General features: G+C 35.8%; 1 protein-coding gene across 13 annotated transcripts in view; it reads left to right on the top strand.

Annotated features, from left to right (window-relative positions):
* The window catches only part of ZNF451 (zinc finger protein 451), an 82,412-nt gene that overhangs the window by 24,969 nt on the left and 41,463 nt on the right, over positions 1 to 15,980 (top strand). For 7 of the 13 annotated variants that reach the window (XR_012433698.1, XR_012433699.1, XM_074037730.1 and 4 more), the window contains one exon: positions 9,614 to 9,739. Coding sequence is in view for 7 of the 13 variants with exons in the window: in XM_074037729.1 (XP_073893830.1) it covers positions 9,614 to 9,739 (126 nt within the window). In the remaining 6 variants the exon portion in view is untranslated. Of the gene's footprint in view, positions 1 to 9,613; positions 9,740 to 13,928; positions 14,041 to 15,980 lie in introns of all 13 variants that reach the window. The other 6 variants (XR_012433696.1, XM_074037726.1, XM_005552650.5 and 3 more) reach the window with 1 other exon arrangement.

The raw sequence follows: 15,980 nt of genomic DNA, 5'->3' as shown, positions 1-15,980 counted from the left end.
TCTGTCTTCACAAAAAATAAGAATAACTTGCTGGGCGTGCTGGTACCTGCCTGTAGGCCCAGCTACTCAGGAGGCCGAAGTGAGAGGATTGCTTAAGTGAGCCCAGGAGGTTGAGGCTGCAGTGAGCTATGGTAACCCTCTAGCCTGGGTAACAAAGTGAGATCCTGTCAGAAAAAAAAAATTAATTGGTTGATCTAGTAGTACTAATAGGGAAGATATGTTGAAATGTAAGTTTAATATTATCATTTCATTGATTATGGGATTTTGTGTCAGGTTGTCATTTCTAGACTTGGACTTTTTGCTGTAACTCTACCAGGACACATTAAAAGATAAACATTGTTCTTTAGAAGTGTTGCTTTACCTGTATATGCTTAAGTTTCATGGAGATGTGTCCTCAGGTATAACCAGTATCCTGAATATGGTTATCATTTATAGGATACAATCGAAATTTGCTCTGTGCATGTTTTATCTAAAATTTTAGATAAAAATGTAAAGAAGTATATTTGAGAATGTAAGAATTTCATAGTAACTGAACCAGAATCTGCCTTTAAGCTTCTTCTGGCTTTACATCCTCCTTAATTCTATGCAATTGTGCGTTTGGAAGAAAATTGATGCAGAGATTGATCTGAAGTATTGGCAAACAGAAGACCCCCAATTTCCCCAATATTTTTCTTAAGGCTTTCCTATACTTCTCCCCAACACCGATTGGCTAACATTGATAGCTTATTAACTGTCAGTATGGACCCTTTAATATTATGTGTTTTATTTAAAGACATTAGTCTTTAAGGTCTTTAAAGAAGGGTGACCACAGGAAGTACTTCAAGGAGGATAACCCTGAAGATCCTATAGCTGCTAATACTCAAAATGAAACTTAAAAAAAAAAGATTTTTGCTATGGATCCGAGCCAATTCAATTTTAGCTTGAGAATTGAATTCAGGTTATGTCTGAAAGCCTTATCTTTCTTAGAAAAGCTCCAAAGACCTAAGTGATAATCAAGTTACAGGCTTTGTGGGAGATGGCAAACCCAGCCTAAGGAAAGCAGTCTGGAATTTTACAGTTTCACATTAAATTACACTTCAGCATTGTGGCATTAGGGAAATGGTAGAAATTCGCAGTGCTAAGAATTGAGTGACCCCTTTAACCAGCTACCTTGACCCCCATACCCAAGATTTGTAGTGAAAAAATATTGTATGGGCTGGGTGCTGTGGCTCACACCTGTAATCCCAGCACTTTGGAAGGCTGAGGCTGGCAGATCACTAGAGGTCAGGAGTTTGAGACCAGCCTGGCCAACATGGTGAAACCCCATCTCTACTTAAAACGCAAAAATTAGCTGGGCGTGGTGACACACATTTGTAGTCCCAGGTACTCGGGAGACTGAGGCAGGAGAATCGCTTGAATTCAGGAGGCAAAAGTTGCAGTGAGCCGAGATCACACCACTGCACTCTAGCCTGGGTGACAAAGTGAGACTCCGTCTCAAAAAAAAAAAAAAAAAAGAAATCATATGACTAATAGAGTCTGCCTCATCTACCTAATCTTTTCCCAGTTTAAAACATCTTTCTTTAATACATCCGTTTTCTCAGTTTTAAAGTGCTAGCTTCAAAATTGGCAGATTTTAGTTGAAGCACTTGCTTTCTCTATTACCATTTCTTTTCCTCTACCCCTAGCAGATTTCCCCTAAATATGTTTTCAATATTGGTAGCCAGAGTTCCTTTTTTTCTTCCTTTTTAAGAAGAAAATAGAACCTGGCACGGTTGCATGTACCTATAGGCCCAGCTACTCTGTAGGATGAGGTGGGAGGATTGCTTGAGCCCAGGAGTTTGAGTCCCGCCAGAGGACCTTATCGCTAAAGGAAAAAAAAAAAAAAATCAGAGAAACTTTCTCCTCAGTGGGAAGAAGAAAGCCCAGAGTCAATTCTAAGATGTCTTTTGTTTTCAGCATTAGGGCTTGTGGGTCTTTTCAGCCCTTCAGTGTTGTGAAAGAGAAGAAACAGATCAGCAGGATTAGTAGGGAATAACAGAGGCAATTCATTGAGACATAACCATGTACAAATTGAGTGTCCTTTATCTGAAATGCTTGGAACCAGAAGTGTTTGGATTTTAGATATTTTTGGATTTTGGAATATTTGCATTATAGCTTTTGGTTGAGCATCCCTGATGTGAAAATCTGAAGTCTGAAATGCTCCAAGGAATGTTTCTTTTGGGCTTCATACGGGCACTCAAAAAGTTTTGGATTTTAGAGCATTTTTTTTTTCCAGATTTTTGGATTAGGGAAGCTCAACTTGTCATTAAATAAAATATGTAGGCTACTAATAGCTAAATATAAGAAAAACAATTATAGTAAATAATGACAATGCCAACAGGTTTTAAAACCTCTAAAAGGTGATGTTAAGCTAGTGATTAATTTTAGAGTGAAGTTGAAGAGATCCAAATGAATGTTTAAATGGCTAAACAACTTCTCTTCCTGGTGTCGTATGTTTTGATAGCACGTGAGTATAATTCGAAGGGAGTAAAGTTTTAAGAACATACTTACATGACTAGTGGATTACTGAAATTTTTTCCTACTGGATATATAATTGCTGTGTTTCTATATTTAATTTTCATTGACCTTTGCATCAAGAGTATATGCAAAAGTCAATGAAAAGTACTGCATCAGAATCATTAAGTATGCTTTAAAGTAACCATTAAGAAGAATAAATATTATGTAAAGCTTTTCCGAATGACTGTAACTTCAAAAGTAACTTAAAATGGTTTTATTATGGCCTAGAACAAAGTAAAATGATAGTGGAAACATCAGTTCAAGGATAGTTCTTCCTGAGTTAGGATTATCTAAATTTATCTAAAACATGACCCTCTTCCTGTCCCTATAATATTCACATTGTTGTTATGACACAGGAGTTTCAGAGAGACCAAAAAATCCCTTGATTTCCTATCCTCACACCCACATGGCTGCATAAGTGACTTAATGTTTGAGTAGGAAATATTTTGTTTGGGGTAAGGGTAGCAACTTGAAATATCTTGATAAATTTTCTGCAGCTTGTAGTCTCCAGATTTTTTTTTTTTTAGGCATAAGATATACTTTCTATTTAGGAATGTCAGTCCTTCTCTCAACCTTATAGGAGGAGAATTGTCATTACTGTCTTTTTTTGGGGGGGGGTAGGTAAACAGTAATTTATACCTTGTCCAGTTTGCCTGTATGTTAATGTGACCTTGGTTTACCAGGTCAAGCATGACTTTTGCTAAAGTTTAAAACCTAGAAAGTATTATCTCAAGAAAGTTAACACACTCTATACCTATGTTTTAATTTTACTAACATCTTTAAATTAAAATTTATATTTGTGATCTGCACTAAATTTCCTTCTCAAGGTAGTACCTACATTTTGTAGTTTTTGCAAGGAGTAAATTTAATTTGCCCTTTTTTCCCCTTTTTTTAGAAGACAGAGTCTCGCTTTGTTGTCACCCAGGCTGGATCATAGCTCATTGGAGCCTCGATCTCCTGGGCTCAAGCAGTCCTCCTGCCTCAGCCTCCTGAGTAGCTGAGACTATAGGCACATGCCACCATGCCCAGCTAAGTTTTTAATTTTTTTTGTAGAGACGAGGCCATGTACTCTTAGCTACACTGGTCTCCAACTCCTGTGCTCAAGTGAACCTCCTGCCTCAGCTCCCAAAGTGCTGGGATTACAAGTGTGAGCTATTACACTCGACCACTAATTTGCTTATAAGACAGATTTGCCTGTACTGAGGGATCAAAGTTAAGAAAAATAACTTCCTGTGACTGCCATTTCTGAGGACCTGCATTGCCTTGTAACTTGTAAAAGGATATTTTGAAGTTAGTAGAATGTCACCTACTACCTGGGTGCAAGGCTGTACGCTGCCCAAGTGGTCAGAAAGTGAGCTGGGGTTACTTCTACCTAAAGTGGTCCTATAAACAGTCCCTACTGCAAAGGTGTACCCTCATACTGAAAATACCAATTTGGCCTTTTTATATATGCTTACTTCAGTATAACTTCTGTCTACTTCTAGAAGTCATACCTGCTGTTTGACGTGGCTAGTGCATCACTATCCCACTTTAGATAAAAATTGGGTTGTACATAGGTGACTGATTTGCCCAAAGAGTGGTATTTTGTTTGTAACTAATTATTCTGGTAGAAGAAGCCAGGGAAGGCCAGGCGTGATGGCTCACGCCTGTAATCCCAGCACTTTGGGAGGCCAAGGCAGGCAGATCACCTTAGGTCAGGAGTTTGAGATCAGCCTGGCCAATGGCCAACATGGAGAAACCCCATCTCTACTAAAAATACAAAAATTAGGTGGGTGGTGACACGTGCCTGTAATCCCAGCTACTCGGAGGCTGAGGCAGGAGAATCACTTGAACCTGGGAGGCGGAAGTTGCAGTGAGCTGAGATCGCGCCACTGTACTCCAGCCTGGGTGACAGAGCGAGACTCCGTCTCAAAAGAAAAAAAAAGCCAGGGAAGATCTATTATTTTTCTTTTCTTAAAATAAACTTTTTTAAAAGAACAGTTTTAGGTTCACCGTAAAATTGAGCAGAAAGTACAGTCAGACAGTGTCCACTTACCTCCTCCCCTCCCACCCCTCCATGCGAAACCTCCACTATCCTCATTGGAAATCACAGGATACATTTGTTTCAATCTGTGAACCTCCATTAACACATTATGTGCTTCTAGTCTCCAGAAAAATTTAGGCATAAGATATACTTTCTATTTATGAATGTCAGCCCTTCTTTCAACTTTGTAGGAGGAGAATTGTCACTACTGTCTTTTTTCATGTGGTAGGTAAACAGTAATTTATAAGTTGTCCACTTTGTCTGTATGTTAATATGACCTTGGTTTACATTAGGGTTCATAGTTTACATTAGGGTTCACACTTGGTGGTATATATTCTCTAGGTTTTGACAAATGTATACTGACATGTATCTGTCATTGTAGTATCATCTTCTGTGCCCTGCCAGTTTATCCCTCCTCCTTGACTATCCCCTGTCAATCACTAATCTTACTACAGTTACCGTAATTTTGCCTTTTCCAGATTGTGATATGTGGCCATGCAGTATGTAGCCTTTTCAAATTGGCTTCTTTCACTTAGTAATAAGGTGCTTTTAAGGTTCCTCCATGTCTTTTCACAGCTTGATAGCTCAATTCTTTTTAGCATTGAATAATGTTCTATTGTCTGAATATACCAAAGTTTATCCATTCACTGATTGAAGGACATCTTGGTTACTTCCAAGTTTTGGCACTTATGATAAAGTTGCTGTAAACAGCTGTGTGCAGGTTCTCGTGTGGACGTAAGTTTTCAGTTCATCTGAGTAACTACCAAGAAGCCCAATATGTTTAGTTTTGTAAGAAACTGCCAAACTGTTTTTCAAAGTGTGTTTACCATTTTGCATTCCCACCAGCAATGAAATGAGAGTTGGCTCTTGCTCCACATCCTTGCTAACATTTGATGTTGTCAGTGTTTTAGATGTGGCCATTCTAATAGGTGTATATTGGTGTCTTGTTTTTTTAATCTATGCTTCCCTAATGACATATGATGTTGATCTTTTCATATGCTTAATTTTTCATCTGTATATCTCCTTTGATGAGGTGTCTATTTAGGTATTTCCCCATTTTTAAGGCAGGCTGTTCATTTTCTTCATTTTCTTATTGTTTAGTTTTAAGAGTTCTTTGTATATACTGGATTACAGTCCTTTATCAGATGTGTCTTTTGCACATATTCTCCCAGTCTGTGGCTTGTGTTCTCATTTTTTGACATTGTCTTTTCCAGAGAAGTTTTAAGTTCTAATGAAGTGCAGCTTATCAATTATTTTTTTCAAGGACTGTGCTTTTGCTCCTGTATCTAAAAAGTCATTGTCATGCACAAGGTCATTTAGATTTTCTCCTATGTTATCTTTTAGGAGTTTTATAGTTTTATATCTTGTATTTTGTCCTGTGATTCATTTTATGTTAATTTTTGTGAAGGGTGTAAGGTCAGGGTCTAGATTCATTTTTTTTGCATGTGGATGTCTGCTTGTTTAAACACTATTTGTTAGAAAGACTGTCTTTTCTTCATTGTATTGTTTTTGCTCCTCTGTCATAGATCAGTTGACTTTATTTATGTGAGTCTATTTCTGGACTCTTTGTTATGTTTCATTGGTCTGTTTGTCCCTTCTTTTGACAGTACCACACAGTCTTGATTACTGTAGCTTTATAATAAGTTTTGAAGTCAGTTAGTGTCGGGCGTATGACTTTGTTCTCCTTCAGTACTGAGTTGGCCAATAGGAGTTTTTTGCCTTTCCATATACACTTCAGAATGAGTTTGTCATTATACACAAAATAATCTGTTAGGATTTTGACTGTGATTACATTGAATATATAGATCAAAGATCAAGTTAGGAGAACTGACATCTTGACAATAGTGAGTCTCCTATCCATGAACATGAAATATCTCTCCACTTCTTGAGAGGTTCTTTGATACAAAATCAACTACAAAAGTCAGTGTCATCTCTTATACCAATAACAGTTAAGCTGAAAACCAAATGGAGAATACAGCCCCACTTACAATAGCCACACAAAATATTGAATACCTAGGAATACACCTAACCAAGGTGTGAAAGATCTCTATGAGGAAAACTACAAAACACTGCTGAAAGAAATCATAAATGACAAGCAAATGGAAAAACATTCTATGCTCATGGGTGGGAAGACTCAATATCATTAAAATGGCCATTCCGTCCAAAGCTTTCTATAGATTTAACACTGTTCTTATCAAACTACCAATGTCATTTTTCACAGAAGTAGAAAAAAAATTCCAAAATGTATATGTAACCAAAAAGCCTGAATAGTCAAGGCATTCCTAAGCAAAAAGAACAAAGCCAGAGACATCACATTACCTAATGTCTAATTATACTACAAGGCTACAGTAACCAAACCAGTATGTTACTATTATAAAAATAGGCACACAGACCAATGGAATAAATTAGGGAACCCAGGAATAAAGCAGCACAGGCACAACCAACTCACCAACTCATCTTCAACAAAGTCGACAAAAATAATCAAGAAAGGATACTCTATTCAATAAATGATGCTGGGAAAACTGGCTAACCATATGCAGAAGTGTAAAATTGGACCTCTCACCATATATAAAAATTAACTCGGTGGATTAAAGACTTGAATGTAAGACCTGAAACTATAAAAATTCTAGAAGAAAACCTAGGAAATACTCTTCTAGACATTGGCTTAGGCAAAGAACTTATGATGAAGACCCCAAAAGCAAACAGAACAAAATCAAAAATAGAAAAATGGGACTTAATTAAACGAAAGAGCTTCTGCACAGCAAAAGAAACTATCAACAGAACTAACAGACAACCTACAGAATGGGAGATAATATTTGCAAAGTATGCACCTGACAAAGGACTAATATCCAGAATCTATCAACAAGGAAAAAAACCAATTCCATTGAAAAGTGGGCAAAGACCATGAACAGACACTTCTCAAAAGACAACATACAAGCAGTCAAGAAACATGAAAAAATGTTCAACATCACTAATCAGAGAGATGCAAATCAAAATCACTATCAGATACCATCTCACAGCAGTCAAAATGGCTATTTCTAAAAAGTCAAAAAGTAAAATATTGGCAAGGTTGTAGAGAAAAGGAAACATACACTGTTGGTGGACGTGCAACTTAGTTCATCTCCTATGGAAAGCAGTTCAGAGATTTCTCAAAAACTAAAAATAGAACTATGATTCCACCCAGCAATCCCATTACTGGGTGTATATCCAAAGGAAAATGCTGGGCATAGTGGCTCACACCTGTAATCCCAGCATTTTGGGAGGCTGAGGTGGGAAGATCACTTGAGCCTAGGAATTTGAGACTAGCTTGAGCAACATAACAACCCTCGATCTCTACAAATAAGTTACCCAGGTGTGGTGGTGTGCACCTGTAGTCCAGCTACTCAGGAGGCTGAGACAGGAGGATTGCTTGAGTCTGGCAGGTCAGGGCTGCAGTGAGTTGTGATTGTGTCACAGCACTCCAGTCTGAGTGATGAAATGAGACCCTGTTTCAAAAATAAATAAGAAATCATTTCACCAAAAAGACACGTGTACTCATATGTTCATAGCAACACTATTCACAATAGCAAAGACATGGAATCTACCTGTGTGCCCATCATCAGTAGAATGGATAAAGAAAATATGGTATATGTACGCTGAGGAATACTACACAGCCATAATAAAGAGCGAAATCATTCTGCACAGGTGCAGCAACATGGATGCAGCTGGAAGCTGCTACCCTAAGCAAACTAATGCAGAAACGGAAAAACAAGTATCACGTGTTGTCATTTATAAGTGGGAGCTAAATTTTGGGTTCACATGGAGAGTAAATTGGGAACAAAACTCCAAAAGGAAAGAGAGAGGGTAGGGGGACAAGGGCTGAAAAACTTCCTATTGGACATTATGTTCATTCTGTGGGTGATGGAATCAGTAGAAGCCCAAAGTTCGGCACCATGCAGTATACCCTTGTAACAAACTCTCAAATGTATCCTTGAATGTGAAATAAAAATGAAAAAAAAAAAGTTTTTTTGAGTTCTTTCATCAGAGTTTTGTAGTTTTCTTCATACAGATGTACACATTTTGTTATATGATACCTAAGTATTTCATCTGGAGGGAGTACTAATGTAAGTGGTGATTTTTTAATTTCAAATTCCACTTGTTCATTGCTGATATATATGAAATCAATTGACTTGTGTATTAACCTTGTATCCTGCAACCTTGCTATAATTGCTTATTAGTTCCAGGAATGATTCTGTTAATTATTTTGGATTTTCTACATGGATGCAAACTAAAAGTTTTATTTCTTCCTTTGCAATCTGTATACCTTTTATTTCTTTTTCTCATCTTACTTCATTAAATGGCTAGGACTTTTAGTACAATGTTGCGAGTGGCAAGAGGGGATATCCTTGCCTTGTTCCTTATCTTAGTGTGAAGACTTACTGTTTCTCATCATTAAATGGTGGTGTTAGCTGTAGGTTTTTTGTAGATGATCTTTACAAATTGAAGAAAGTTCCCTTCTTTCTTTGCTGAGAGTTTTTATCATGAGTGGGTGCTGGATTTTGTTAAATGCTTTTTCTGCATCTATTAATATAGGATCATATGTGAGGGCCCCTCTATGGCTGGCTCCCCAGGAATTTTTAACTCTCAGGCTTGTCCACACTAAGCATCCATTAGAGTTTAGTTTCCTATGGAGGTTCCTGCTAGAAGGTTTCCCCTTTAGTAAGTTGATGTTGTTTATTTGCCTCTCTCTTTCCAATTTTAGGGGTTGGTGCTTTGCCTGATGACCCCACCTCTCTGACAGATCTAAGAAGAGTTTATTCTTCAGCTTTTAAGTGAATAAAGATGATAAATGTCCTAGTAGCTCATTTGTCTACTTCTTGAAAACCAAAGATGCTGGTGGATACTTGACAGACCTACAAAATACTACATAAAACATACAATACACAAAATAGGTTCTTACAAGTATAACTCAAGTAAATGGTTCTTTAGTATAGTAGCTGTTTGATGAATGGATGTATGTTATCCAAATGCTAATTTTGTTAATTAAAAGGAATGAAAATTATTTTTCTATTATAGGAGAATGTTAAACGTAAAGACCATATTGATCATCAGAAGGATAAAGTTGCTTTAACTCTGGCTCGTTTAGCCCGCCATGTTGAAGTGGAGAAACAGCAGAAAGAAGAGAAGAATAGAGCATTCAGAGTATGTGGCTATTTTAATCAGTATTTTATGTAATTAAAAATTATTTATAATAAAGGTTGTAAAGAGAAACCTTTAATAAAAAAATGATTTAATCAAAGCTCAGCATGTACCCTAGATTGCTCATAAATTTCGTAGTAATTGATAATAGCTTTTTACATTTATTTTTAGTTTGTTGGATTCTTATCTGTATATAGGAAAAGAAGAAAAATAGAATTAACTGAGTGGACTTCATTTTTGAGAATTAAAAATAATGAATTTCTCAAAGCAGATGAACAGTTAACAAGTTTCTGGTTATTTTATCATAAGAGTGAAAAGAGTTTATCAGGGCTTTTATAGATATAAGCTGTTGAAAGATTATTTTCTACTGGATAGAACCAGACTGCTTTCTCAGATTTTAGCTTATCCTTCCAAATTAAATCCATTACTGAAAGGAAGAAATTTGAAGCAGGTTTGTAGATGAACTGCTGTGTGGAAATGAAGCCCATTTTTAGAATCTTGCATGATATAAATTTTTTCTTTGACTTGCTTTAGAAGGCCCCAAATGAAATTACTTAAAGAATTCCCTCAATACTGACAAATGTCCTTTAGGAGCAGAATGTTGATACGTTGGGTAAAAAACTCCATACTAAAGTACAAAAATAGAAATTTAAACCATGCCTCTGGCCAGCAGCTGTTTAGATTTCAGTAGATCACTAGTTTTATAGACTTTGGGTTTCATTCTGTGAATGGACAGTTTAGAGATTCTCCCAGGTCAGAATAAGCACTATGATTTTGTAATTTTAACATGCATGTTTTTGATTCCTTATTCCATTGGTTATTATAATTTGTGTATTTCTGTAGCATCCTAATCTGTTATAAAATGGTGTTTAAATTTAGAAATAAGCTAGTTTGGGGGCTTTTACTTTATGATGTAATATCAATTAAATTAGACTATGGTATTCTAATTGTATGTTTAAAATGCTTATTGCATGTATACATATGTGCACACAGACACACACATATATGCAAACACACAAAATATTATTTTTATCCTGGCAGAAACACTATTCAATTTTAAGGAAGTTCCCGCCCACCCCCCCCAGAACTATAAGTATGTTGTTTGATTTTTTTTATGTGTCATATCTCTTTGACAGAGGAATTACTTGAAAACTGTCTTACTTTCCCTCAGGTTTCCTAAGTGATGCTAGCTTCTTTTCCCAGGCAATCTTAATGGCTACATAGATAATAAAGTTTTTGTGATGAGCCCAGAATCTTGTATAGTCACTGTGACAACTAAGTTTTTTCTTAAGGGTAGTTTCCGCCTCCACCCATGTAAATGGTCATTCATTTTATTAAATACTTTACATTGAATATCTTTTTAGAAATTTTGAAATTTTGAATTTTTTGTTTAACCAGTTGGAAAGAATAAATTTGTCTAGATTTCATTCTTCTTTAAGGAAGAAAATGACTCACATAGCAAGCTCATTTCTTGCTATCCAGCCATAATTTTGTTTTTCTAACTTGATTCCCTTTATGGATTACTTATTTTTTAAAAGTAGATGACAAAACAACAACAACAACAACAACAAAACCACCCAGAAATGAAGATAATGAAACTGAAATAGAAATAATTTTTGAAGAATTCTAGTGAATGATAATTCTGGCTAAATTTAGACACTGTAGAAAATGTCTTTCAACTATTGTAGGCCTTTGTGAATTGTTGGTGTCTTCATTATTAAAGTAAGTTATCTTACTTTTGTGCTGGAGAGGTTTCAAAGAAGAAAAAAGGAATATTCATTAAAATCTTCACTGGAGGCTAGAGACCTGGTGGCTCATGCCTATAATTCCAACACTTTGGGAGGACGAGGCGGATAGATCACCTGAGGTCAGTAGTTCGAGACAAGCTTGGCCAACATGGTGAAACCCCGTCTCTACTAAAAATTTAAAAAAAAATTAGCCAGGTGTGGTGGCACATGCCTGCAATCTCAGCTACTTGGGAGACTGAGGCTGGAGAATTGCTTGAACCTGAGAGGCGGAGGTTGCAGTGAGCCAAGATCGTGCCAGTGCACTCCAGCCTGGGCGATAGAGCAAGACTGTCTCAAAAAAACAAAACAAACAAACAAAAAAACCCAAAATCTTCACTGGATACTTCACTTTCAGAGATCACGTGTTGTGCTTACCATTTGACTAGCTACCAGCTTTGTGTATTGATATTCCAGGAGTTAAGACGACTTGCAAGAAAGGGTGTAACCCTGAAGTTTTTGAAAGTTACTTTGTGATAGATAAAAAGGGTGGCTAATTTTAGGATGATTTCAATAAGTGTTTTTTGAGCATTAACTATGCATGTTCATAGAGTTCAAATTCTATTGTAAGAAATGCCAGAGAACTTGAAAAAAAAACCTATTTAATTTTAATTATTGGAAATTGTTAAAATAAGTATGCTAGTAGTTGGTATGTAGTAATATTTAATCTCAATTATTTTACTTTAATTGAAGGGTTTTTATTGTAATGGATTATTGCAAGGAACTTTGATAAATTGTCTAATTTAATATATAAGATGGCTTAGGATATATCTATCGGGCTATTGCTTTCTTTGGATAGGCTAACTTTGATTTTACTATTGTTTGTTTCTTATTGCATGTTATTCAGTATAGTGATCCTGTTGGATACCCTTTAAAAAAGTATTTGGTGATTTTTGAAGTTGGGATACTGCATACTCTATGTATGAAAAATACAGTGCACATTAGCACTTTAGGACTTTAGTAGTCCTACATGAAAGTAACCTTTTAACTTTTGTGTTAAAACTAGTGTTTCTATACTTAATTTGATTACAGAGAATTTAAAAAAAGGCATGTAATGCATATTAACATTCATGAGAAGTAGTATTCCATGGCTCTAATTTGAACAATGTCATGTAGATTTTCTTCAGATTAAAATCTTGATCCACTCTTTCCCCTCACTTATCCTTCCTGATAGAAAACCCTGTTACACTGATAGCTAGGCCACACATTATTATGGTTTATATCTTACAAATCCAGTGTTGCTGACTCTGATTCTTTTTGAAGTACATGTAAATCTATTTGAGAGGCAGTATGATTATACTCGTTAGTGCATGAAGTCTAGAATCAGATTGCCAGGGTTTGAATTCTGACATTGTTATATATCCTTGGGCAATTTATTTGACCTCTCTGTACGTCAGGTTTTTCATCATAAAATGGGAACAATAATACCTAAAATCTAAAGTCTTTTTAAAACTGCCTCACACATGGTTAGTGGCCAATAAGTGTTAATTTTAATACACATGATTAGAAAATATACAAATAGTTTTATGGATAATATAACTAGAAAGATTAGGCTTTTAGCAATACAGAGCATCTAGTTCAGCATTGTCATTGGCCTGCTGCCTGCTATAAATAAAGATTTATTGGAACACTGCTACACTCACTTCTTTACATTTTGTTTGTGGCTGCTCTTCTGCTACAATGGCAGAGTTGAGTAGTGGCAGTAAAGACTCTGGCCTGCAAAGCTGTAATGAAATATTAACTAGCCCTTTGGAAAAGTTTGTCAACCCTTGGTCTAGATGGCAACAAATGCTTTATACTGGCACATATTAAGTGCTGATGAGTTATGTTATTAATATTACTCAATGAACAAATACTTTTTAGGTTCCTTCTGTATGTTTCAGATTAAATATGGAAAATTTGAAAAAATACATAAAAGTTTGAAAATAATCCTTTAAATGGAAATTCCTAGAAGTAGCCTTAATAACTTTTAATACATCTATTTTCAGGCTTTTTTTTCCTCTGCAGATATAGTTGCATATGGATTGAAATTATTCTTTGTTTATATTTTGCCTCATTTGTTTAATACAATTTGGCAAACTACTTGATATCAAAGGTATATTCCCACACCTTTGAAAAATTTGGCTAATGTTTTTAATGACATTCATCAAATGTACATACCATAATTTATTTAAATAATACCCTGTTGTTAGGGATGTAGGTTGTAGTGAATTTTGTGCAGTAACACTGGTATACACATCTTAGAGCATGCATTTTTATTTTGATGTATTTCTTTGGCATAAATTTCTAGATGTGGAGTTCTGGGGATAAAAAGTAATCAGTATTTTCTGATCACTAATGTGTCAAAATCCTTTTCTCAAGGAAAACAGGTTAGTAATCTTAATTGAGTTTTTTCTTAATGTCTTCAGGAAAAAATTGATTTTCAGCATGCTCATGGGTTACAAGAATTGGAATTTATTCGAGGACATTCTGATACAGAAGCAGCAAGACTGTGTGTGGACCAGTGGCTAAAAATGCCAGGTATTCTTTAGAAATTACACTAAGGTTACCTAGCTTCCCCAAAGCCTTAAGGCAGAAAGTACATCTGTTTTATGCCGTTGCTAATAAGCATATAAGGTATTAAATTTTGTTTCAGTGATACTAATATCACCTCATAATGGCCTACTTTATAATGGCCTACTTTGCCCATTGTCTTTCTTCTTTGGCACAAGTATATTTGAGTATAAGCAATATAGGTCATACCTGAGCTCATTAGATATTACTCATTTATTCATTTATATATTTAATAGTTCTGCATGAAGTAGTACATATGTCCACGGGAGGTGTGTAACAGATTATTTGAGGTTCTTAGCTTCTCTAAGGAAATGGAATTTAAACTGAGATCTAGAGGATTCATGTTTACTTATGTATTCATCAGTGCAGCCTATGTAGATATTTAATAAGGAAGCATCCTCATAGGAGACTTGTCAAAACATTGGGTAGCTTCTTCATTACTAACTCTTTGCAGATCTTAGATTCCTTGAAGAGTTGCTGTGGAACATTTCTTACTCCACCAGATAATTTGGTGGCATTTTCAAGAGCCAGTAGGAGAGTCCCACTATGACAACTTTCCTGTCTTGTCTTGAAGAATATCTACTCTGCCTTTAAAGGGTCAGGATATCCACAGAAACCTTAGCTGTGGATTTAATCCAACAAAGTTTAATTGCAAAAGGTCACAGAAATATCTATGCATGCAATGCTTAACTTTGTTGAATCTAGGTATCTTGGATTCTAAAGTTACTTTTCAAGGGCTTTCCTTTGAATAGGATCAAATTGCCACTTATAAAAGAATTCTAATAATTTATATTTATTGGTACTTAGCAGTTCATTCCATTTGATACCTGACATAATCAACATTTTTGACACTTGGCCACCCCCTGAAACTATATTTTCTCCTTATCAACCTGCCTGTGCCTCGCAAACTCCCCTCCTGCCCCCAAAAACCTTTTTCTTTGTTTTCTTCTTATTTGCCTGTGGGGTTTATACATGGCCAACAAATAATACAGTACTAGGGATTGCTGAGTTAATATGGTTATTGTATATCATGTCCAATTATGTGATAAGCCTATCTGGATTTATTCTATATAAGTTTGGTTGCTCAGCCATCTGTGATCTCAGTTCTTTATTCATTTCACTAATACAGTATTTATTTTGTTGGATTGATCCGTTGATGTGTCTGTCTCTTCCACCTGACTATATGCTTCTTGGGCACAAAGACCAAATCTTACTAATACTTTTTAGTGTCAATTCCTTAAAAGAATGCTCAGCGTAGAGATACTCGATAAATGTTGGTTGAATTTTTATAGAGGTAGGCTATAAATATTTGCATAATGAACACAGAAAGGAAGCCTAGAACTTGGGTTCCAAATCTTACTGTTATTAAACAAAAAAATTATATGACGTTCCAGATCTACTTTGGCAAAAGACACATAGAAAATATGGTAAATGGTTTTGCCTCTTGGGGTGTTTTTTGAAAGCTTATAGTTTTAAAAAATCCCTCTTCATGTACATTCAGTTCTCAGTGGAAGAACTGAATGGCTAGCTCAGTGGTGTCATCTTTGCTGCATCAGAATATTCTGGGACCTTTTAAACAGATGCCTACACCTCATTATCTCCAGAGATTCTTATAGGGCATCTGTACTTTTGGGAAAGATCCCTAGGTAGATAGGAAAATGGGCTAGAACTAGAAGACTTTATCATCTCTAAGGTCTCTTCTAAAAATTATCTCATGAGTCTGACACTTTCAAGTCCTATATAGAATGGTAGTTGGGCCAGTAATACGCCCTTCAAGCTTAATATCTGGCCTCCAGATTGTCAGAATATTGTAATGCATTGTAAATTGAATCTTGAGCATCTGTTTTTGTATTTCCCTGAGCAGGTCAAGTAGGATCAAATGAGTTATTTAGCTGTGTCTTTATGGT

This window comes from Macaca fascicularis, chromosome 4 (assembly GCF_037993035.2).
Source record: "Macaca fascicularis isolate 582-1 chromosome 4, T2T-MFA8v1.1".
NCBI classification, from domain to species: domain Eukaryota; kingdom Metazoa; phylum Chordata; class Mammalia; order Primates; family Cercopithecidae; genus Macaca; species Macaca fascicularis.
The sequence above is the reverse complement of the archived record's forward strand: the minus strand, read 5'-3'. Positions and strand labels throughout refer to the sequence as shown.